Source organism: Zalophus californianus, chromosome 11, assembly GCF_009762305.2.
Source record: "Zalophus californianus isolate mZalCal1 chromosome 11, mZalCal1.pri.v2, whole genome shotgun sequence".
Taxonomy (NCBI): Eukaryota; Metazoa; Chordata; class Mammalia; order Carnivora; family Otariidae; genus Zalophus; species Zalophus californianus.
This window is the reverse complement of record NC_045605.1, coordinates 72,198,881-72,221,270: the sequence shown is the minus strand read 5'-3', so window position 1 is coordinate 72,221,270 and position 22,390 is coordinate 72,198,881. Positions and strand designations below refer to the sequence as shown.

The following is a 22,390-nucleotide window of genomic DNA, read 5'->3' as shown; positions in this document are numbered from 1 at the left end:
CTTATATTAGAAATAACAAAGGATTACAATAAAAGATCTGAGCCAGAAATATAAGAGCAAGTTAAAACCAAAGTAAGTAGTAAGAAGAAAATAATAAAGGTAAGAGCAGAAATCAGTGAAATAGAAAACAGAAAACCATAGACAAAAAAAATCAATGGAACCAGAGTATGGTCTTTGAAAACATCAATAACATTGACAACCCCCTGCCTAGACTGGATAGTAAGAAAAAGAGAAAAGACTCAAATTATCAATATCAGGAGAAAAGAGAAAACATCATTGCAGACTCTACAGATATTAAAAGGAAAATAAATACTTTTATGAAATAAATTTGACAACGTGGATGGAATGGACAGCCAAGACATCAAATACCTATGAATAAATTCAATGGCATATGTGCAAAACCTTTCCATGAAAAGTATGAAACACTGCTGAGAGAAATTAAAGAAGACCCAATAAGTGAAATAATGCCATATTTGTGCATTGGGGGAACACACTAGTGTGAAGATGTCAGCTCTCACCAAACTGACTTTTAGATTCAACATAAAACCAATTAAAATCCCAGAGGCTTTTCTGTAGAAATTCCCTAAATTTACATGGACCTAGAAGTGCCCCAAAAATCCTGAAAAAGAACAAAGTTGGAGCACTATCACTTTCTGATTTCAAGACTTCTTATAAAGCTTCAGAAATCAAGACTGTGATACTGGTCTAAAGATAGACAAAGAGATTAAAGGTACAGAATAGAGAGTCCTGAAATAGACCCATATTTATACAGTCAATTGATTTTTTTTTTTTAACAAAGGGACCAGAGCAATTCAATAGGGAGAGAAAAGTCTATTATTAAAATTGGGCTAAAACCACAGGATATCCATCAGAAAAAAATAAAATGAAATTTGACTCCATTCTACAATATCGAATCATTTCAGATAGATTATAGATCCAATGTAAAAGCCAAAATTTAAAGCTACTAGAGGAAAACATCAGAGAATGCCTTTACAACCTTGGAGCTGCAACTACTGAGGACATGGAGAAAACTGATCATAAAGGGAAAAAAATGATAGATTAGATGCAATCAAAATTTAAAACTTATGCTCATCAGAAGTTTTTAGGCTTATTAAGATACATTAAGTACATAAATAGGCAAACCACAGGTAGGGAGAAAATATTCACAATGTATATATTTGATAAGGAAAAAACTATAACTCAATTTAAAGAAAATAGTCAACTAAATAAGATATGGCAAAAGACTTGAATGGACACTCCACAAAGGAAGATATACAAATGGCCAAAAAACACATGAAAAAGTACTCATTGTCATTAGGGAAAATTAGCAGTTAAAATTACAAATTAAAATAATAGTGAGATATGACAATGAGTATCTTTCATGGGTACCTATACATGAGCATTTAAATTTGTCAAAGCTTAGTGAACTGTATGCTTAGAATCTATACATTTTACTGTGGTTTTTTTTTTTAAGATTTTATTTATTTGACAGAGAGAGAGAGAGAGAGTGAGAGAGGGAACACAAGCAGGGGGAGGGGGAGAGGGAGAAGCAGGCTTCCCACCGAGCAGGGAACCTGATGTGGGACTAGATCCCAGGACCCTGGGGATCACGACCTGAGCCGAAGGCAGAGGCTTAACGACTGAGCCACCCCGCCGTCCCCATTTTACTGTTTATAAATTATGCCTCACTTTAAAAAAATTTAAAAGAGAAAAAAGCAGTGAGGAACAAAAAGTTGACTAGAAGCTGCATAATTAAGGGGAGCCACCACTTTGTTGGGGGAACCCCTAAAATGTCACCTTCTGTAGATTTTTTTTTTTTCTCTTGGCCCAGCCCTTTTTCAAGAGAAGAATCCTCTTCATCTCCAGCCTGGGAGGCAGAAGCTTCAATGCCACTATTGTGGGAACCAAGCTGGGGAAGAGGGCTGGGGTCCCTCTAGGCTTTCATTTACTCTCCCTGTCTTCACTCTGCATCTCATCCCTCCTGGTTCTCCTGAGATCAAAGTCTCTGATGTGGTTTCTGCAGAAACTTTAACCACCTTTCTCCTGCTGGATGGGCAGTTGTGTGACCCCAAGGCATGGGGGAGGAGGCCTGGGGGGTTGATGGCTCCTTACACAGAGTTGTGTGGGACATCCTCCTGTCTCCCTCCCACCACCCCACCTTCTGAGCTGCCTGGAGCCTCCTGTCCCTGAAGCTGTCAACACAACATAGGTTGTTTCTCCTTGGCCGCCTCCTCTGCAAGCATTAGCGGTCAATAGCTGCTCTGCAAGGTTAGTTTCCACACAGCCACCCTTGTTCGTGCTTCAAGAACTATTGACCCATCTTGTGCCACTGTCTTTCCCATGCCGGTTCTCTTTGTCCCTGGGGACTTACAGGGGTTTTTGTTTTGTCTTGTTTTTGTTTTGTTTTTTTTTTTTTATTTAACTCCATTACCAGCATTTCATTGTGGGAGGAAGCAGGAAAAAAAAAAAAAAAGCATGTGTTTAATTCAGTGTTCTCCCTGAAGCCACTTAACCTTCCTAAGCCCCTGTTTTTTCATGTGTAAAACAGGGGTAATTATGCTTTCCTCAAGGTCATGACAAGAATTTCATTACAGACCTGAGCATACTGCCTAGCGCCTAGTAGATACACAATAAATACTGGTTTCTTGTCCCTCCTCTACCCATTATTGCATCAGACACCAACAGTGGGCTGGCTCACGCCTTCCACCTTCAGCCCAGGCCTTGTCTCTTGCCACCTCCTGAGAGGTCTTCCCTGCTGTCCACCATTCCCTGCTCCCTCCTGGCCCTATGGAGACCTGCTTGCGTCCCTGAGCACCTGCTGTGTGCCCACCACAGAGAGAAGCTTTGGCCTCTGTCCTCAAGGTGCTCTCAGTCTGTGGAGCATCCTCTCCTGACCTGTTAAGGGATCCTTTCACTTCAGGGTCCCCTCAGAGGACATCTACAAATGCATGGCATCCAAATGAGGAAGACAATGCTTGTCTGCTCACATGGAGTGCTTACTCTGTGCTACTTTACAAATGAGGAAACTGAGACTCAAGGAAGTTAATTAACTCACCTAGTAAGTGGTGGAATCAAGATTCAAGCCTGACTCCAGAGTCTGTGCTTACAACCACTGTACTATATTGCTTGATGGCCCCAGGGCCCTTGGCTCAGCAGCCAGATGCAAAGAAATTTAGAGTGGCACAAAGAGCCCTAGTGCCTCCTGCAGTGGCTCAGGGTCCTTTGGAGCAATACATGGCACCCAGAGATTCTTATCAATGCCATCGAGAAGGGTATGGGGCCCAGGGGCCCAGAGGGCCCCATGCAGGGGTTGTTAGGATAGTACTTGGGCATCTTTGGAAGCCCTATCCCAGCTCCCAAGGGACATTCCAGAATGGCAGGAAATGCCTGTCCTTTCTTTACAAGTTGAGGCTCTAATAATTTCCCTTTGACAAGCCCCTGTGGAATGTAAGCTCCTCATAGGGCATTTGATAACAGCATACGAGCCACTATGGCAAATACCCCGAGAGGTGATGGCATTCAGTATTAAGAAAGGGAAGGGAACAAGCCTTTATGGAGCTCTTACTACACAGTGCCTGGCTCCTTGCAGCCACTGCCTCATTCAAATCTAATTAAGAGCCCCACAAGGTGGTATTACTACCCTCAGTTCACAGATGAGGAAATCCAGGCTCAGAAAAAGGAAGTGATTTGTCTGATGTCCCATAGCCACCGACAAACATTCAGGTGGCTGGGCTGGGGGCTTGCCCCCTCCCCCCAGCCCTCTGGACTGTGGATGTTCTTAGAGCAGCTCCAGGACCTGAATTGATCCTTAAAAGGCCTGGAGCAGAGGAAGTGGGTTCAGGTGCTGCCCAACTCAGACTTGGCCAACAACCAATGAGCAGCACCTTACGGACAAGAAAACTGATGCCCAAGTGGCCACGTAGTTTGTCATAGGTCACCCAGTCCATGAGAAGTCTTCACATTCTATCCATCCCTTTGGAACCTGGGGATTGAAAAGGGAACCCCATGTTGGCTTTTCAATCTGAGTTAAACTAATCCTTACTGTTGGATAATGTTTTAGAACCCTGCTGTTCAGATTGTGGTCGCCAGACCAGCAGCATCGGATCTCCTGGGAGCTTACTAGAAATGCAGAGTTTCAGGTGCCCCGGCCCCAGACTTCCTGAATCGGGGTCAGGTCCCTGATGACTCATGTGCACACTAATGTTTGAGGAGTATAGCTGGAGACCACAAAGCACTGTCATGAGAGGGATGTCACTGAATCCTTCATTCCCAAGTCCCTCTGGGAGGGAGTCACTGGCCCTTGTTGTACAGATGAGGCCACGTTCAGAGAAGTCACAGGACAGGTCACTGGCACCGCTGAGCCCAGCTCTCCCAGTTCCACCCGGCCTCTGTGGCCCTGCCACCATGGTTGGCAGTGAGCGAGCCTCAGTTCCTGACCCCAGAGGCCCTGGCTCTCCCTCCCAGGCTGCTCTGGGGTCTACACGGCAGCAGGTAGCGTCTGCATCCTGCCAGCCGGGCCTAGGATCCTGTGCGGGCTCTTGAGACCTCACAGCGGTCTCCTGTGGGCACCACTGCCTGGGAAGGGGAAGTTCCTCACGCACGTGATGACCTCTGTGTAGGGAACCAGCCCCCTGGCCTCACGGAGCTGGTATGCTCTGGCCTAAGGGCAGGATCTGGAGTCAGCAGAGCTGGGTTTGAGTCACGGCTCCTGGGCCGCCTGCTTCCCCCCACCCTGCTCTTGGCCTCAGTTTCTTCGTCTGCAAAATGAGAGTAATGATCCTTCCTTCCTTTCTCCCAGGGAGGCTCTGCTATTGAAGGGGATGATAACATCAAGCTGTTTTATAAACAGTAAAGCTCTCGCTGACTCTTCCCACCCCTTCCCACCCTGGTCCCCCTCCCTTCCCTCGACTGCCAGGCCTGGGCCAGAACCCCCACCTGACCACTGATCTTGGGCCCGGCTGAAGGCCACAGCCCTGGGCTGCCAGGTCATGGGATCAGGCACCCAAGCTCTCAGCCCAGACCTGAAGTAAGACCAGAGTCAGGAATGAGAATTGGCAAAGCAGGGTGTTGGGCCCTGGCAGCCACCTCAGCATACAGCACACCCACAAGGCACAGCCACCAAATTCAGTCCATGTGGCGTCTTGGGCACCTGGGAGGGGGACTATCTCCACTGGGTGGGGCCTTGCTTTTTGGAGTATTCCAGGGGCCCCAGCCCTCCACCTGAGGGTTCTGGTCAGACCTCTGCAGGGAAAGGCACTGAGAGGTGGAGCATGGTGTTTCTCCCGTGGGCTTCACCCAACTGGGCCTCTGGAGCAGGCCACATACCCCACTCAGTGCTTTCACTTCAGTAGCTCGTGTAGTCCTCCTGACAACCTGGTGAGGCGGTAGGCATTGTTATTATTACTCCCATTTTGTAGATGAAAAACTGAGCCTCGGAGAGCTTAGGGCTTTTCCTTGTCCCAGGTCGCACAATGGTAAGCAGCAGAGCCAGGGAGAATCCACTCCGGGTTAGATCCCCACACCACTGTTCTTTCTCAGATTCCATGCTGGCCATTCCATGATCACCGGCCAGCCCTGGGCGGGTGCCTCCCTCCATGACTGTGTGAGGAATTCCCTGCCCCTCCCTGTGTCCTGAGGTTCCTGGCTCTGCCCGCCATCAGAGGAGACGGGGCCATGCATGGTGGATACTTACCCTGGGGGACAGGCACAGCCTGAGAGGCAGGGGCTGTGGGCTGGCACACTCAGGTTCAGCAGCTGCTGCTCACACGTCCTCTCTCTGCTCAGCTCGGGGTCGGTGTGCAGGTCACTGCAGTTCACGAAGACCTGGCCCACTGGGCAGGCGGTGGCTGGGGGAGAAGAGGGTGGCCGCTGACAGGAGCTTGGACGCTCAGCAGGATGTTTAGAACACCTGGGCCTGGGGGTGGGCTCCTGGCTGACCAGGGGTGGCCAGGGAGCCCCGGGGACCGACAGCTGGAGGATGCAGGGAGAGAGGGGGCTGTGATGCTTTCAGGGGCATTCCTTGGGGGGTCCCAGATGCACATCGTCGAGGGTGGGAGGGCGGTGGGCTGTCACCCAAGACAACCACCACCTCTACCAGCACCAAGAGTACCATGTCCTCTCCACCGGAGACTGTTCCCGGCACTTGGCCTGCATTTTCTTACTGAATCCAGCAACAGCTCTGTGAGGTATTACCATCTCCCATTTCCCACATAACAGAAAGAAGTCACTTCTGTGAGAGGAAGTGCCCCAAAGAGACCAAGAGAAGAGCCAGAAAGAGGATAGTGATGCAGTGTGGCAGGCTGGCCAGAGGACTTTTAACAACAGGGAAGTCAATTCCTCATTGCCTATATTTCCGGGACACAAACTCCCTCTCTCTCACTGAGCCTTCCGTCAAGTCGGCTGTGCACACTTACACCTTGTGTGACTGATCTTTTTTAGGGAAATCAATAAAGGGGAGGTGAGTTCCATGCCCAGCTTAGGAAGGAACAGAGAGAAAAGAATAGCCACAGGAGATGAGATAGAAGTCCCAAAGAAGAAGCAATCTGAAGACGGAAGCAACAAAAAAAAAAAAAAAAAAAGAAAAAGAAAATCATAGAATTCTAGGTCATAAACAAAAGAGGAAGTGAAGCTGTCGGAGAGGTGAAGTGAGTTACCCGAGGCTACACAGCGTGCAAGCACTAGACAAGATTTGAACTCAGGGCCGCCGGATTCTGGAGGCCCTGCTCTTTGCCACCTGCTGGATGATTACTCTCTCACCCCTCTGTGCCGATCCCCATCCTTAGTGGCCCTCCTTGCCCTCCTGCTCCCGTCCCCTGCTCTACCACCTCCACATCCCTCACAGGCTGACCCACACCACCCTACCCCCATCTCTATTGCCTGGGACAGCCTCAAAGACCCAGGCTGTCCTTCCCATCTCTGTGACCCCAAGTCTAACACATGACTGGGCAGAGAGTCAGCCTTAGCAGACAACCGACAGCTCAGACCGAGGAAACCCATGACCCAGGGGAGGTCAAGGGACTGTCCGGACACCTCTGCTGGCTGCCCCTGGGAGCCAGTCTCAGCCTCCCCTTCTTGAGAAGCAGGAGGGACAGCTGCTAGGGTGGGGCTGAGGTGGGGCCAGGACTCTGCATGCCACCCTCCAAACTGGAGCCTTTCCCAAGAAGGCTCGGTGTGGGGCAAGACATGGCCGGGCTTTCCCCTCCCGATCTGTCCTCAAGCTCCCCACTCTCCTCTCCATAACCCCACTACCGTGGAGGAGCCCCCAGAAGAATCCCTCACCTTCCACCTTACCTGGCGCTCTGCTATCACAGCTCATGACTCCATCTTTGCAGTGGCTGTTGGGGGGAGGGTGCACTGGGATTAGCTGACTCAGTCAGTGCAGAGCTCAGGGTTCAGACAGACATCCCCACTCTGTCCCTGGCCCCCTGCACAGAGATGGCAGGTGAGCACTGCTTCATGGAAAGAGCTGCTTGGCAGTATTTTCTTCAGTCAGCAACTTCCATTTAAGGAGAGGACACTAACGCTGCTATCAGGGGACTCACCAGTGGCCCAGAGATGGAATGTCACTGTCTCCAGGGGGATAGTCCATTCCTTGAAAGTGGCAGGAGCACTGGTTCCTGTAGAACCCAGGAACAGAGAAAAATGAGCCGACTCAGGAGCTGGGGCAGCGACCCCACCCCTCAGCAGCCAGGGGCATAAGGACGCAGAGAGAAGTAATGGCATCTGCTGTGACAGGTGACACATCTCCAGGGAGTAGCGAAGCCAGACTGGCACCAAGGACAGAGGTCAGGGCCATCCACCTTCACTGGTCTCTGTCCACCCAAAGCCGGGGAAAAGAGAGGGGGAAGAACAGGGCCACACTTCCTGAGCCCGTGCTGTGTCAGACACAGACGCAGGATGGGTATTCCCATCCTGCTCATTCACACCCAGCAGCAGTGTCCACACCACGCCCATTGTTAAACATTTTGAACACCAGGCTAGGCCCTCCAAATACACCATCTCATCTATTCCTCACAGGGTCCCTGATGCTGTCTTTCGGCTCCTCTTTGTAGGTCCACTGAGGGCACAGACTCTTTCCTCCTCACACACCTCCCACAGCCCCTGCTAGTCTTGGCCAAGTGCAGGCCTTGGAGCAGACCAGCTGAGGGCTGGAAGGGATGTCTGAACTCATCCAAACCCTGTGTTTCTCAGTCACCTTCTCCCTCTTCAACCCCGCCCCCATATAAGCCTCAGAGGCCCCTTTGTTGGCGATACTGAACTGCAAGGGGTGGGGATCTCAAAGGAGGATCCTACAGTTTGCCGGTCAGCCTTGGGATCCTGTGGGGTCACCACCTCCCACCTCTGCCTCCAGCCACACTGCCACCACGGCACAGACAGCCTCGGGGTCATCCCTGTCCCCTCGGCCTGGAGCCCTCCTCCCTCACTTCCCCATCTTTGCTCACATGTCACCTCAGCAGAAAGGCCTTCCTGCCGTGCTCACCTCATGTGACATAACAGTAACCCCTCCCTGCCTGTTCAGAGCTTGTTACCACCAAACTCTTAAAGCACTGGTTTATTTATTAATCTCTCTTGGCACAAGAACATGAGTTCCATGAGGGCAGGATCTTGTTTTGTTTGTTGCTGTATTTCTAGGGCCTAGAATTGTCTAGAACATACTAGGAGGTCAATAAATATTTGTGGAAGGAAAGGGGAGATGAAGGGAGAGAAGCTGTCTCTGTGGGTCTGTTATTCTGTCTCATGGGGAAGCCAGGCTGGAGTTCTAGGCCTAAGGAGCTGGAGCTCAGGATAAAGGCCTGAGAGGGGAGCCCAGGGGAAGAAACCCACCCACCCAGTCACCCATCAAGCTCTGCCCCATGACTATGAGATGAAGCAGGGACATGAGAGGTGCAGCCAGCCTCCCCAGCCTCAGATGCCCTGGAGACCCTCAGCCTCCCCCCCGGCCCTCCTCCCAGACAGAGGTCAAGTTAGCCTGCTCACCTAGGGACACAGAGGTCAGCCTGGGTATCCAGATAGGTGTCCGGTGGGCAGGTACAGCCTTCTACACACTCGTCCCCACTGGGGTCACTGCTGCCACCAGCCCCACAGGCCACAGGGCTGGCCAGGTCCTGGCAGGTTTGTCCACACAGGGCCACACAGGGGCTATACTCCTTGGTGGCCTCACAGGACAGTGCTGTAGTGGGAAATGAAACTGTGTGCTTTGTCTCCCTCATCACCACAATTGTGTGGGGGTAGGGTCATGATAAGAACCGAGAACCAGAGAAGATACTTATTCGAGGTCACACGGCAGGTCAAGGTCAGCCTTGGGATCTGAACCCAGGTCTGACTTCGGAGTCCCACTTCCTCCCACTACACTATAGTGGCAGAGTGGCAGGGGTGGGCCCCCCTTCCCAAGTCCAGTCGGGACCCTGCCATTGGTGTTTCTTTTTCTCTGCAGGGCGTTCCTTTTAGGTAGTGATATTGGGGAAGGGTAGAGGTCACCCCTCGCTGACAGCCCTGCATCCGGCCCATCACTCACACACAGGCACAGGCACACGCACAGGTGGGTATTACACACACTGCCATCCCTCTCACTTCCACGTCTATAACACACATGTGCTGTGAAGATCAATTGTGCCCCATTTAGCAGCCTCTTGGGGCCCTCTGTCCAAAGACTCCAGGCTTCCCTCTCCTTATCTGGCCAGCATCCTGCTCCCTTGGGGTCTCCTGCACCCTGCCAGAGCCAGACTGTCAAGCTCAGTTGTTCTCACCCAGACTACACATCAAAGTCTCCATTTAAAAATGCTGATGCCCACCCCCATGGCCAGACATGTTGTTTTCATTGATACTGAATGTGGCACAGATACATGCATTTTTTTTAAAGCTCCTATGTTGACTCTAATGTGCAGTCGGGGTTATAAACCACTTGTCCTGTCCAATCACCTCTGGAGAAACTCTGACTCAGAGAGGGGCAGGGCTTCTCAGAGACACACAGCAACAACCTGCAAGGCTGGCATAGAACACAGGTCTCCTGACTCTCAGGACAGTCTTTTTTCCATTTCCTCAACAAACATTTGTTAAGAGCTTACTTTGAGTAGGGCCCTGCGCTAGGGCTGGGGGTCCAGAAACAACTGAGACACGGGGAGGAGTGTGGCCCAGGTGTGGGGGGCGCAGTGAGCAGGGGCCAGCTGATGCCCACTGAGCCACATGTGCACTGAGGGTGATGGGAGCCAGTGATCTTGAGAAGGCTCGAGAAGAGGCTGTGGGGAGGCCTACTGGGAAGCTCTGACCAGGGTGGTGGCCGTGGAGGTGGTGACAAGTGGGTGAATTTCAATCTCCAATCGACAGGCCTGACAGGACTTGGAGATGGGCTGGAGGTGAGGGTCACAGAGAAGCGGTCATGAGTCACATGTCCTGAGTGTCAGGCCCGGCTGGCCAAGGGGATGGAGAGCACAGAAGAGGGGTGAGGCAGGGATGTTCGGCGGCAGGGGGGCAGGCGGACACTCGGGTCTGGAGCTCAGGCTCCTCCAGCCGCCCTCATGGGGGCGCACCCGCGTGGGGCACTCACCACAGGCCGGCAGGTGGGCGCGGAAGTCAACGGGGAGCCCGTGGCGCCGGCACAGGTGGGCATAGTGGGCCAGCGCGGCACACAGGCAGGGCTGCCCGCAGCGGCACGCGTCCTGGCGGCACTGCTCAAAGTAGGGCACGGGGCTCAGGTACGCGGAGCAGGGCGCAAACAGCTCCCCGGTGAGCACACTGCAGGACTGCACCGCATAGGAGGCTGGAGACAGGAGGTACGGGGGCAGGGAGCAGGGATCTGGTTTGCCTGGTGTCCCAGGCCCCAGGTTCTTCCCGCCCCCCCCCCCCCCCCAGTTCAGGGAGTTGTCGGCGTGAGAAGGCAGGTGGGCGTGTGTGTGTATAGGAAGGATGTGAGCAGGTACCAGAGTGCACAGCTGGTTGGGAAGGTGTGGGTATGGTTTGCTAAGTCTGGGTGTGACTGTGTGTATGTAGTGCATTCTGGGTGCGACATGTGTGTATGTAGTGCATTCATGCAATACAGTCCACCTTGTGCTGGACATGATCCACATGCTGGAAGGAGACACAGGAGTGAACAAAACAGACAAAAATCCTGCCGTCGTGGAGCTTACTCTCCACGGTCGAAGGAGACTGCCACTAAACAAGTTCTATAGCAAAGCAGAAGGTGAAGACCTCAGAGAGAGAGAGAAGGAGGAAGGAGGACAGGCACTGGAGGTGGGGTGGGAGGGCCAACTGCAATTTTAAACTAGGTGGTCCGGAAGGCCTCTGTGGGAAGATGAAGTCTGAACAAAAAGTTGAAAGAGGTGAGGGAGTAAGGCCTGTGTTTAGTGACGGAAGAGCATTCCAGGTGGAGGGAATGACAAGTCTAAAGGCCTGGTGCAGAGAGCATACCTCGCTGTGTAGGAAGAACAGCAAAGAGGCCTGTGTGGCTGCAGCAGAGTTGGGGGGTGGGGAGGCAAGGGGGATGGGCAGAGAGTGTAGGGCCTGGCGGGACCATTGTGAGGTAGACTTTTGCCTTGAGACAGGGGAGCCAGTACAAATGTGTGTCTACACGGCAGTGGTAGAGCCTGAAGCTTCTGTCTGCTTGACCCTTCCCAGAAGGGAACTACGGTCCCCTCTCTGCACGTCTGCCCAACCTGCCCAGCCTCCTCAGGCCTAGAGTTCTCATCTCATCCCTCTCAAACCAGCCCCACACTGCACCCCACTCCCCCTCTCCCTCTCCCCCACCTCACCTGCTTGCAAGTGCACATCGCAGGGGTCCAGTGGGGAGCCAGCAACCAGTGGGGAGCAGGCAGACAGCGTTTTCCAAGAGTTGCCAAAGAGTTGTGGGGTGCTCTCAGGCACACCCACTGGGGACCTGCAATCATGGCACAGCCACAGTTACACCCTTGCCCATGTGGACTCAGATCCATGTATATACAGCATATACCCAGAGCACAAACAGATGCCAGACGTGCAAACAGCCAAGGGAGTCTACACGGTCACATACAAACACATACAATTATGGATGTACGTATGTGTGCGCGCACACACACACACACACACACACATTTAACAGGCTCCAAAGGGACTCAAAACTGGCTTGGGGCCACCTACTACACAATCTTCACCACCCACCCCCAGCTCTTCATGTCAGAAAGAGAGAAACAGGGACACCATGTGAACCAAACTTCACTGGATTAAGTCTTCCTCCTCCCTTCTCCATGAGCAGTTCCTGAAAGCTCTTTTGCCCTCCCTTTCCCTCTAGGTAGGAAATAGTCATACGAGGGGCAATAAAGGAAGAAAGGGGGAAAAGCATGTTTCCTAGATATCGCCAGTCTTCAAGAGTCACCAAACCCGAGAAGATGGTGGACTGGAGAGATCATAATGTGCAAGGGTGGGACAGGTTCTGCCTGGCACTCACCATACCCACGTTACTGCTCCTGAGCAGTGAGAGCACTCAAGTTATGCACAGCAACTTTTCTGCCCAGAGTTCACATTTAGGAGGGTGGCAAGCAGCCCTAACATCAGTCCCACCAGGCAATACAGAGTAGAATGCTACATTTTTTAATGTGCATGCATTTAAAGCCTCATTTTCTTCTGATTCTTATTTTTCTGAAAGAATCTGAATTCTCATTTCTGGCTGAAGAAAGCCTCTCCTTTACTTCTATATCACGTAATGCATGTAACTTGAAAAACTGGCCAGAAAATTTCACCTACAAGATCAACTCTTTATTCTCCTTTCTGGAAAGTCTGACTCTTGTCCCCTCCCAAGTTCCTAAACTGTATCCATGTCCAGACAGTCTTTCAATTCTCTGTCAGTCCCTGGGAAACAGCCTTCCCCTGAAGGTGGGGAGGCTCACATGGTGCAACCCTCAAGTACCAGGGAGGAAAGATATATGGCTTAGACTGGCCTGGTGGGATAGAAAGCAGGAGTTTGGGCATCTCATTGGCTCACTGGGGGCTTACACTCATCTGAAGGGTTCACAGTCAATTAAAACAAAGAAAACCATGAACCAAATCAAACCCAGCCTAAGGTCTACGAATTTTAAGACCTCATTATAAAACAGTATTTCTCAAGGTATGGTCCATATATCTCTTATCCTCGAATCTCAGTGATTACTTATTAAAAACAGGATTCTTGGGCCCCAGTGCAAATCAGATACACGAGAAGAACAACCCAGGAGTCAGCATTTTAACAAGCTCCCCAGGTGAATCTTCTGCACAGAGAAAACTGCGACGCATTAAATGCATTAAATTAAATTAAATAATCAATGGTGCATGTGTGGCCCAGTGAGAGACCAAGGAAGTTTGCGAGAGAGGTTTCCAAGAAGAGCCTCCCAGTACTCGGCCTTCAGGGACCCACCCCCTCCTTCTGTTTCCGGGGCAGGAGCACGTACAGGAAGTCGTCCTGCGTGTTGCCGTTGAAGGTGCCGCAGAGGCCCACGGTGTCGTCCGCCCATCGCTGGTCCACCTGCAGGTAGAGCCGCAGTCCTTGGCGGTCATAGAGCACCCGCACGCCCACGTTGGTCCTCACCCGCAGGAACGTGGAGGACAGCCTCCAGATCTCAAAGGCGTCTGGGCACAGAACCACAATAGGGATGTGGGAAGTTCTGCCAACATGCACCCCACCCACCGCCACCACCTGCATGGCCTTCACCGACCCCCATACCCAGCCAGCGCAGCCTTCACGCTGGGTGACTCCCTGCCAAGGCGTTGGCTTGGGAAGTCTTCAGGAAATCCCATTCAGGGATGCAATCAGGACTCGGGGATAACACCATGGCAGCCCTGGCTAAGATGCTATTTTTTTGTTTTTTGTTTTTTGTTCTTTGTTTTTGAGCATCAAGTGCCAATTAAAGTTTTGCTTCCATAAGGAACATAATATTTCCTTCTGTAGCAAAGGAGAATTCTGTAACTAGCCATTTTTTTCAGTGACCACCAGGAAGCTCACAATATGATTTTAGATTCAATTGTACCAATTTTAAATTTTTAGATTCAATTGTAATGAATTTTTCACTTTTTGTGACTTGCATTTCTCTGGTCTCTTTTCATCCCCTGCATCCCCTCTCCTCTCAGTCTTGAACCCTTATTCTTTTTTTTTTTTCTTTATCATTTTCTCTGGCACTATTTTATTTCTTAACAATTTTGCCATTTTTGTTAGATATGCTTCCTACAAGATACCACAGATACCTTGTGGAATCAGACAGCATAATAAGTAATTAAAAAACAAATAGGGGCACCTAGGTGGCTCAGTCGGTTAAGAGTCTGCCTTTGGCTCAGGTCATGTCTTGGTGTCCTGGTATCGAACCCTGTGTAGGCCTCCCTGCTCAGTAGGGAGTCTGCTTCTCCCTCTGCCCCTCCCTCTCCTTCTGCTCCCCCCCACCACGCATGTGTGCTCGAGCGCTCTCTCTCTCATTCTCTTCTCTCAAATAAGTAAAATCTTAAAAAAAAAATTAGAATAGGGATGGAAAACAGCCCCATTCATATCGTCATGTTAGGAGAAGCCATCATGCCACTGTAAAGCCTATTGTCATGTTGGGATGACGACAAAGACCATCTTGCAAGTCCAGAGTCCACGTTCCTGGGACCAAGGTGCCCCTCTGGCCTGATTCACCCAGTTATTAGAGAATGTGAGCTCTTGCCCATGTGGCAGTGCCTTTGGCCAGAGGCAGTGCCTGGAAGAAGAGGCCTGGGCAGCCAGCTCCCAGCTAGCTCTCGTCCACCAAAGCCGTACCATCTGTGTAGGGTGGGGTGACCTTGTACTGGTCAAACAGAAGGACATCCCCCGCTTGGGTCAGGGTCACCTGCCTCCGAGGGTCCTGATGCAGAATCACTGATACTGACTGGACACAGACTCCATCCTGGTTCTGGAGAAAGAGGAAGACAAGTACGGCATAGTTAGTCTGTCTTGCTGGTCCCAACAAAGACCCCAGGAGCAGGGATTCTAGTGCAGTTTGAGGTCAGGGGCAGGCTGAGACAGAGCCCCCAAAGGATATTAGGAGTCCTCTAACCAATGCCTCATCTGGGAATGGGAAGGCAGAGGCTCCAGTTGGAGAAAGTTAGTGGCGGAGCTGGGATAATGCAAATAAAAAGATAGTCAGCTCTTAGACTGTCTATGACACAGAGCGGAGATAGATGCCCTGGACAGCTCAGAGTCTAGCCTGGGAAACCCTGGCCTCCCCAGTCAAGTACAATAGAGGACTTTAATTTCATCCTTTTATAGGTATTTATATAGCTCTTTCCAAGTGCCACATCCTGCAGAACACCAAGCTCCACTCACAGGCAGGCAGGAAATGAGCAAATACTATCTGGGCCTCAGATTCTCATCTCTGAAATGGGGAGTAGACACCAGGCCCATTCATACTTCCCTTCCACAAGGAAACATCCACACAACCATACAGTGATGAACATGACAGATATATTCATGGAGAGTACATATTTGTGTGGGACACAGACCTTAAACAAGTAATTACAAAGCTGGCTTTTAAATTATTATTGGGATCAGTGCTGCAAATAGGTGTAGGGTGCTAGGAAAGCATATAGTGAAGGAACAAGACTTAGTCTGCAGAGGTAGGAAAGGCCATCCTAGGGAAAGATAATGATAATGTAAAAATCATAACAAAACTTTTAATAATGCTATATTACAATAACAGCTAAATTTAATATAGAGTTACTATGTTCAGGTATTTTCTAATCTTTTTACACGTATTCACTCAATTCTCATAGCAATCCTATTTAGTAAGTATTACTAACAACCCTATTGTGCAGATCAGAAGACTGAGGCACAGGAAAACGTGACAGGTGAGCTGAGATCTGAAGGGTCCATAGAGGGTAGCTGGGCAAAGAGAAAAGGCAAGGAGGGGGACATCCAGGTATAGTGAACAGTCTGTACAAAATTCCCCAACACAGGAAGGCATTTAATGCATCCAAGCATGTAAAAAATGACCAAAAGGCCAGTGAGCAAAGTGGTTTAAGATAAAGTTCAAGAAGTAGGCAGGGACCAGCTTAGGCAGAGCTTTGTAAAATCCTTGGACTTTATCCTAAGTTCAAAGACACCCAGAGAAAGTATAACCTGAACGTGATATAATCAAACAGTGAAATGAGGAAAGGATTAGAGACTGAAACTTTTCAGAGGGCACGTTCTGCGTGGAGCACTGGGTGTTATGCACAAACAATGAATCATGGAACACTACATCAAAAACTGATGATGTAATGTATAGTGATTAACATAACAATAAAATAATAAATAAATAAATGGAACTTTTCAGAAAGACATTGTACAACAAGCTACAACCTTCCAAGTTCCTTCCCAAGGAGACTTAAAATCCCTGAAACAGCTCAAAGCCACTGTGTCTAAAACATCACCTTTGTCAACCCACTCATCCTCTGGTCCCCTCTGGACATGTCATTGGTGCAGGAAGAAAGCCTGCATCCTTTAGTCAAAGTCTTAGGTTCGAGTCTTGATGTCACTGAAAGCTGAGACTTCATTATTTTTTTTAAGATTTTATTTATTTGACAGAGACACAGCAAGAGAGGGAATACAAGCAGGGGGAGTGGGAGAGGGAGAAGCAGCCTTCCCGCCGAGCAGGGAGCCCAATGTGGGGCTCGATCCCAGGACCCTGGGACCATGACCTGAGCCGAAGGCAGACGCTTAACCACTGAGCCACCCAGGCGCCTGAAAGCTGAGACTTTAAAAACTTCATTTAACTTCTCTACACCTCAGTTCTCTCCTTCAGGAATGGAGATACAACAATAGTTGGTTGGTCCTGCCTGGTTTGATACAGATAAGAAAAGGTCATGGAATACTTGGGAGGATTCATTTGTCACAGCCCAGAGAACTTTACAGCATAAAGAGTGAACCCTAACGTGTACAATTTAAAAAAATCATGTAGGAGGTCAGAGCGTCCCAGGATGGAATGCAGACTGTGACAAAAGAATCTAACTGTATTACAAATATATAAAACAAACTCACTGAAGGTGTTGACCTAAGTAACTTTGGAAATAAGTGGAGTTTGTAAGACTAAAGGCAAAAGGAACCGTGCATAAGCACTGTACTCTGATAAAGCACTGAACTTGATAAAGTTCTTTCCCATGGGTATGAGCTAATAATTCTGGTACTTCTATACATGTATATGGGAATTGAACCATTAGATACATGGATAGTGGATGGTGGAAACCAGATTTCTCACTGTCGGGGTGGGTGTTTACAGATAAGCAAGGGGAGAGGCTAGAATGACCCATGTGGTAATGGATTAGAGTTGGAACATCAATATGAACTCCCGTTTAGCACACGTATAGAGAGCTATTTGTGTATACGCATTGGCTACACAAGGATATTCATAGGTTATACATATTATTTCCCTTTTTTGTCAGCTGAGAGGGTCTAAAAGCAATGATACCCAGTAGCAGTTGAGCACAGCCAGTACCCCAGATCTTGGTTTCTAAAATCATTCTCCAATAAAAAGAGCCCAGAGCATCTGATAATATTTTTTTTAATAAATGGTTGATTCTAGGGATGGAACAGGAAATATACAAGATGAGCCTGGTGCATCTTGTAGGACCATAAAGTAAGGCAGTATACACGCAGACACACAGACACACAGGCACACACAATAATGGGGGTATGCCAAAGGGACCCAAAAGCATACAAGTCAGAAAAATTTGAATCACAAAATAAATAAGGAAGTATTGGATTCTACCCAAAGTATAAAATAAATATCCCTGGGTCCATGCTGACATAAATAAATGACTGAAAGAAAATATGTGAAGGAAAAAAGACAAATCTCCTGTGCAGAAAAATTCCAAATGATGTATGTAGATTTTTCTGTCTTCAAGCAGAGGGAGCATAACTTCCCACTCTTGAAGTGTGGGCTGAACATAACGACTTTCTTCCAAAGAGAACAGTATGGTAAGGGAGGAAAAGAGGGGTAACTTTACAGTGGAGAAAGTGACAAACACTACCTCAGCCAGATGACCAAGGTCAACCTCAACAGTGATAAACCATGTTGGTATATGTACCCTTGATAAGATATGATGAAAATAGCAATTTACCTCTTACCTTCCTCCCAAAATCCATAACACCACTCTAACCATGAGAAAAACATCACACAAGTTCCAGTAGAGGGGCATTCTACAAAATATCTGACCAGTACTCCTCAAAACTTTCAAGATCATCATAAATAAAGTCTTAGAAACTGTTAACAGCAAGGGGGTGCCTAGGTGGCTCAGCTGGTTAGGCATCTGACTCTTGATTTCTCCTCAGGTCATCATCTCAGGGTGGTGAGATCAAGCCCCACATGGGGCTCCACGCTGGCACGGAGCCTGCTTAAGATTTTCTCTCTCTCTCTCTCCCCTCTGCCCCTGCCCCTGGCTCATGGGTATGCACTCTCTCTCCTTCCCTCTCGCAAACACACACACACATAAAAAGATAAGAAAGAAAGAAACTGCAACAGCAAGAAAAAGCCTAGGAGACGTGATGACTAAATGTAATGTGGTATGTTGGAACAGAGAAAAATGATATTAGGTTAAAAAAACAAATAAATAAGGAAATATGAGTAAAGTGCAGACTTTAGTTAATGTACAAACATCGGTTCGTTATTTGTAGCAAATGTACAATGTATGATGTCAATAATAGGAGAAATTGGGTGTGGGGTACATGGGAACTCTATGTACTATCTTTGCATTTTTCTGTAAAATCTAAAACTACTCTGAGAAATAAGGTCTACCTGAAAAAATACTTCAAAGGCTGTAAACAATACCCTGATTTGGGGGTGGGTGTATTAAGAGGTTGTGACAGGCTTTCTGGATTTCCAACCTTGGGTCTGGCTCAGCTCCCCCTCCTGCTGGCTGGGAGTTATCAGGAACACCCCAAGCCTCTGTAGGCCTGTCTTATCATATTTTAACTGGGGAGAATAATAGTGACTACTACATGGGGGTATTTTGAACCTTAAACTAGATGTCCTATGCAAATGTGATTAGTCAAAGTTCAAAGTACCGTGCAAATACTTTATCATCATCATCCTCTCTGTTAACATCCTCACCCTACCCCCTTGTGTTCACCCAGGACTGAAGTCACAGCTTCATCTTTGATGCCTCCTGCTTCTCTCCCACACACCCTGCACCTTACCAGCCGGTCAGCCAGTTGCCGAGTCCTTCTGCATCTGCCTTAATGTATTCTAGAACATTCCAACCTCATTGCTTTCTTTCATATGACCTGATCCTCCTAGACTGCCCTTCCTCCCCATCCTCAAATATACATATCTTATTTCTATTTATCTTTTTAGGCCGACTTTTTAGGTCATTCAGCTTAAATGCCACCTCTGCCATGAGGCTTTCCCGGATCCTTTCTTCTGACCTGTAGGAATATTTCTTCCTCCACAGAACTCCCCTCTGACAGCACTGCTCTTGTATCTCATAGTGAAGCACCTGACCTGAGGACATGACTGACTTCCTCATTGGGCTGTGAGCTCCTGGTGGCTAGGACCAGGATCTGACTCATCTGTGTAACCCTCACTGTGCCCTGCAGAGAGCCGGCAGAGGGCTGGCCTTCCACTGGTTCATCAGCGTGGATGAAGTCACAAGGAGGAGACCTGGCTCACGGTAAAAGGAAAGTGCTATCAAGAGGCACTGTTCAGCGGTGAAGCAGGTTACCTCAGGCCGAGGCTGGCTGGCCACCATCCAGAACATGGTAGAGAGGGGGCTGGTAAGAGACCTCCAAGGTCCCATAGCCCCAGGTATTCTCAGACTCTAGAACTTTGTAAATGGGAAGGAGTCCCACTGGGCAGTGTATGTCCGCTTTGCCTTTTCTTTTGCCACCCTCAGGATGAGAGTAACCTGGCTTTTGAGGACAAGTATTCTTCAGATTCAGAGAGCAGCCAAGGGCAGATCCAGGCCATTCTCTGGCAGAGAGAGGGGAGGGGGTCACTCGAGCCTCAAAAGGAAGAAAGCACAGCCCTTTCCCTTGTCCACAGCCCAGCCTAGGTCCCCAGGGCCAGGGAGGGGCACCACCAAGTGATGTCTGCTCACCCACTGACATCACTGGGAGAGAAAAGCAGGCAGGGAGGTGGGATTAGGGGTGGCTGCCCTGGCTATGGGTGTGAATCCCTGCTCTATTGTGCAGGAAGGAGCTTGAGTTTAGCCCAGACCAGGGCTTATGGAGTCAGCTCAGTATGGTTGGCTCAGGGAAAAATGCAGTCACTGAGAGAGAAACTCACAACTACCCCAGACCAGCAAGTTGGCCATTTTCTCAGTTACATTAACAAGTGGCTGACACAGCTCAGGGGCCACCTCCTCTAGGAAGTCTTTCTGGATCCACCCCTCCTCCCACCTGACATCCAGGTAAAGCAACAACAAGGAAAAGCTCCTCCATGGAGACCTACCTTGTAATGTCCATATTGTCCCAGCTGCGATAACATAGTGGATTATGGGGTCACTTATCTGCCTCACCTACCAAACTGCAAGGCCTAGGAGGGCAGAGCCAGATCCAATTCATCCCAGTCTCTAAGACCTAGCTTCTGGCACAAACAGATTTTCAGTATTTGCTGAATGAATGAATGAATGAACGAATGAATACAGAGATGTTGAAGGTACAATCCAAGGAAGCAGAAAAGATTAAGTTGAATTAGACCCATTTTAGAGATTTTTTTAATAAACACTGAGGCCCAGAAAAGGGAAGTACCTGTCAGCTAGCAGATGTTCTAGAGACGGAACTTAGTCTCCTGTCCCCTGGCTCTGCCCCAAAAGAATAAACATCAGGGTGAGGGGGCTGTGGAAACCCTGGGGCCCTGCCCTAAGTCCCTCAGCCTCTCTAGGAGGCAGAGAACAGGGGTGGCTGGCTGGGTTGGGCCTGAGGTCCCCAGCCCTTACCAGGCCACACGGGGCATTCTGCAGCATCACTGTGAAGGTGCCCGAGGAGCGGCTCTTGGCCAGAATGTACTGACATGTGGCGGGGAACGTGTACCGGCGGCCGTCAAAGGTCGTGAAATGGATGTCGCCAGTCACTGAACACTCGGCTGAGGGGCAGAGAAAAGTGGCTGACACATGGGAGCTGCCCCACAGGGACGGCCTCTGCCCTGCAGGCTCTGAGCATGAGGAAGAGACAGCACCCTGTCCTCAGGAGTTCGGGCAGTGTTTGGAGCCCTGGCCCTCTTTTTGAAGCTCTGGTCACTGGGGAGAAGCAGCCCTGCCCCACCCCACCCCCAGCCCATCTGAAGGGAGATACAGCCCTGCCCTGGGCATCTCCCCTTGCCAGGAGACCAGGGCCTGAGCTTGAAGACCAGTCTCCATCCAAGCTCCCCAAGCTCAAGAAAGTCCTTAGATAGACCCCCCTCCCTCCCCCGCCATAAAAGCCTTCCCTGACAGGGGCTGGAGCAATCCCTAAACCAGGCAAAGCAGCTCTGAGGAAACAAAGCTGGGAACTGCAGGCCTGGCCCCCAGAATTTCCTGCCGCAGAAAGCTGTGAGACTAGAGGAAGGGGGTAGAGTCTGAGGTGGGGATCTGACATACCTGGGCAGACAGCTGTGCTGCACACCCACTTGCCTGCAGTGCATGTGCTGAAACACAGAGACCAAGGAGGCAGGGCTCACTTCCCCAGGCCTAGGCTGGAGGATTGCAGGGTCCACAGAGCTCCTGTCCCCAGCCCTCAGTCTTCCCGTCTTCACAATGGGTGGTAGAGATTTCCTCTACCTCCAAGGGTTAGCTCGAATGAGATCTCCTGGGACTTAGAGATGCTGAGTGAGTGCCCCCCCGCTGTCCCCAGGGCTCCCAGACCCCAGATGGGCAGCCCTGATGGAAAACCTTGGAAATCACCACTGCCCCACCCCCCAGCTGTGGACACAGACCAGGCATTGCAGTCTTCTTTCACCACAGAGCCAGTCGGGTACAGGGTCCCATGGAATTCACAGGGACACTCAGCTGGTGCCACACAGTCCCCATCCTCAAAGATCAGACCTACGGTGACAGCAAAGGCCCACTTAACTCACCTCCACTCCTGTTGACAGATCGTTCGTGGCTGCTCCAGGCCTGGGACAAAGATCCCATCCAAGCTTTCACCACTGAGCCCACTTTCAAGCTTTCTCCTGCATAAATCCTTGGCTCAGGCCAGATCTGAATCCCCTCTGGGCAAATAATCTCACCTCCAGACCTTTGCATAATCTCACCTCACCACCCCCAAGCAACCTGCATACTGACTAGCTTCTCTTCACCTCTCAAAAGCCTGGCACTGCATCTAAGACCAGCTTAGGTACCACCTCCTCCAGGAAGCCTTCCCTGACAATCTCTCCCTTCACTGAATTCCTATGTCTCTTCTTGTCTGAACCCCGGAGTGGGTCCTCACTACATTATGCCTTAGACGGGAGTCGTAGGTATACACATCTTATCACCGCAACCAGATTCTGACCCC

General features: G+C 49.8%; 1 protein-coding gene across 1 annotated transcript in view; it reads right to left on the bottom strand.

Annotated features, from left to right (window-relative positions):
* Positions 1-22,390, bottom strand: part of OTOG (otogelin) — an 85,001-nt gene that overhangs the window by 50,018 nt on the left and 12,593 nt on the right. Inside the window, exons 13-23 of the mRNA XM_027577886.2 lie at positions 21,831-21,939; positions 21,496-21,542; positions 20,857-21,002; positions 14,726-14,858; positions 13,392-13,569; positions 11,745-11,869; positions 10,544-10,756; positions 8,977-9,169; positions 7,542-7,616; positions 7,291-7,334; positions 5,693-5,846 (exon numbers count right to left, since the gene is read on the bottom strand). Coding sequence (XP_027433687.2) covers positions 5,693-5,846; positions 7,291-7,334; positions 7,542-7,616; positions 8,977-9,169; positions 10,544-10,756; positions 11,745-11,869; positions 13,392-13,569; positions 14,726-14,858; positions 20,857-21,002; positions 21,496-21,542; positions 21,831-21,939 — 1,417 coding nt within the window. The remainder of the gene's footprint in view (positions 1-5,692; positions 5,847-7,290; positions 7,335-7,541; positions 7,617-8,976; positions 9,170-10,543; positions 10,757-11,744; positions 11,870-13,391; positions 13,570-14,725; positions 14,859-20,856; positions 21,003-21,495; positions 21,543-21,830; positions 21,940-22,390) is intronic.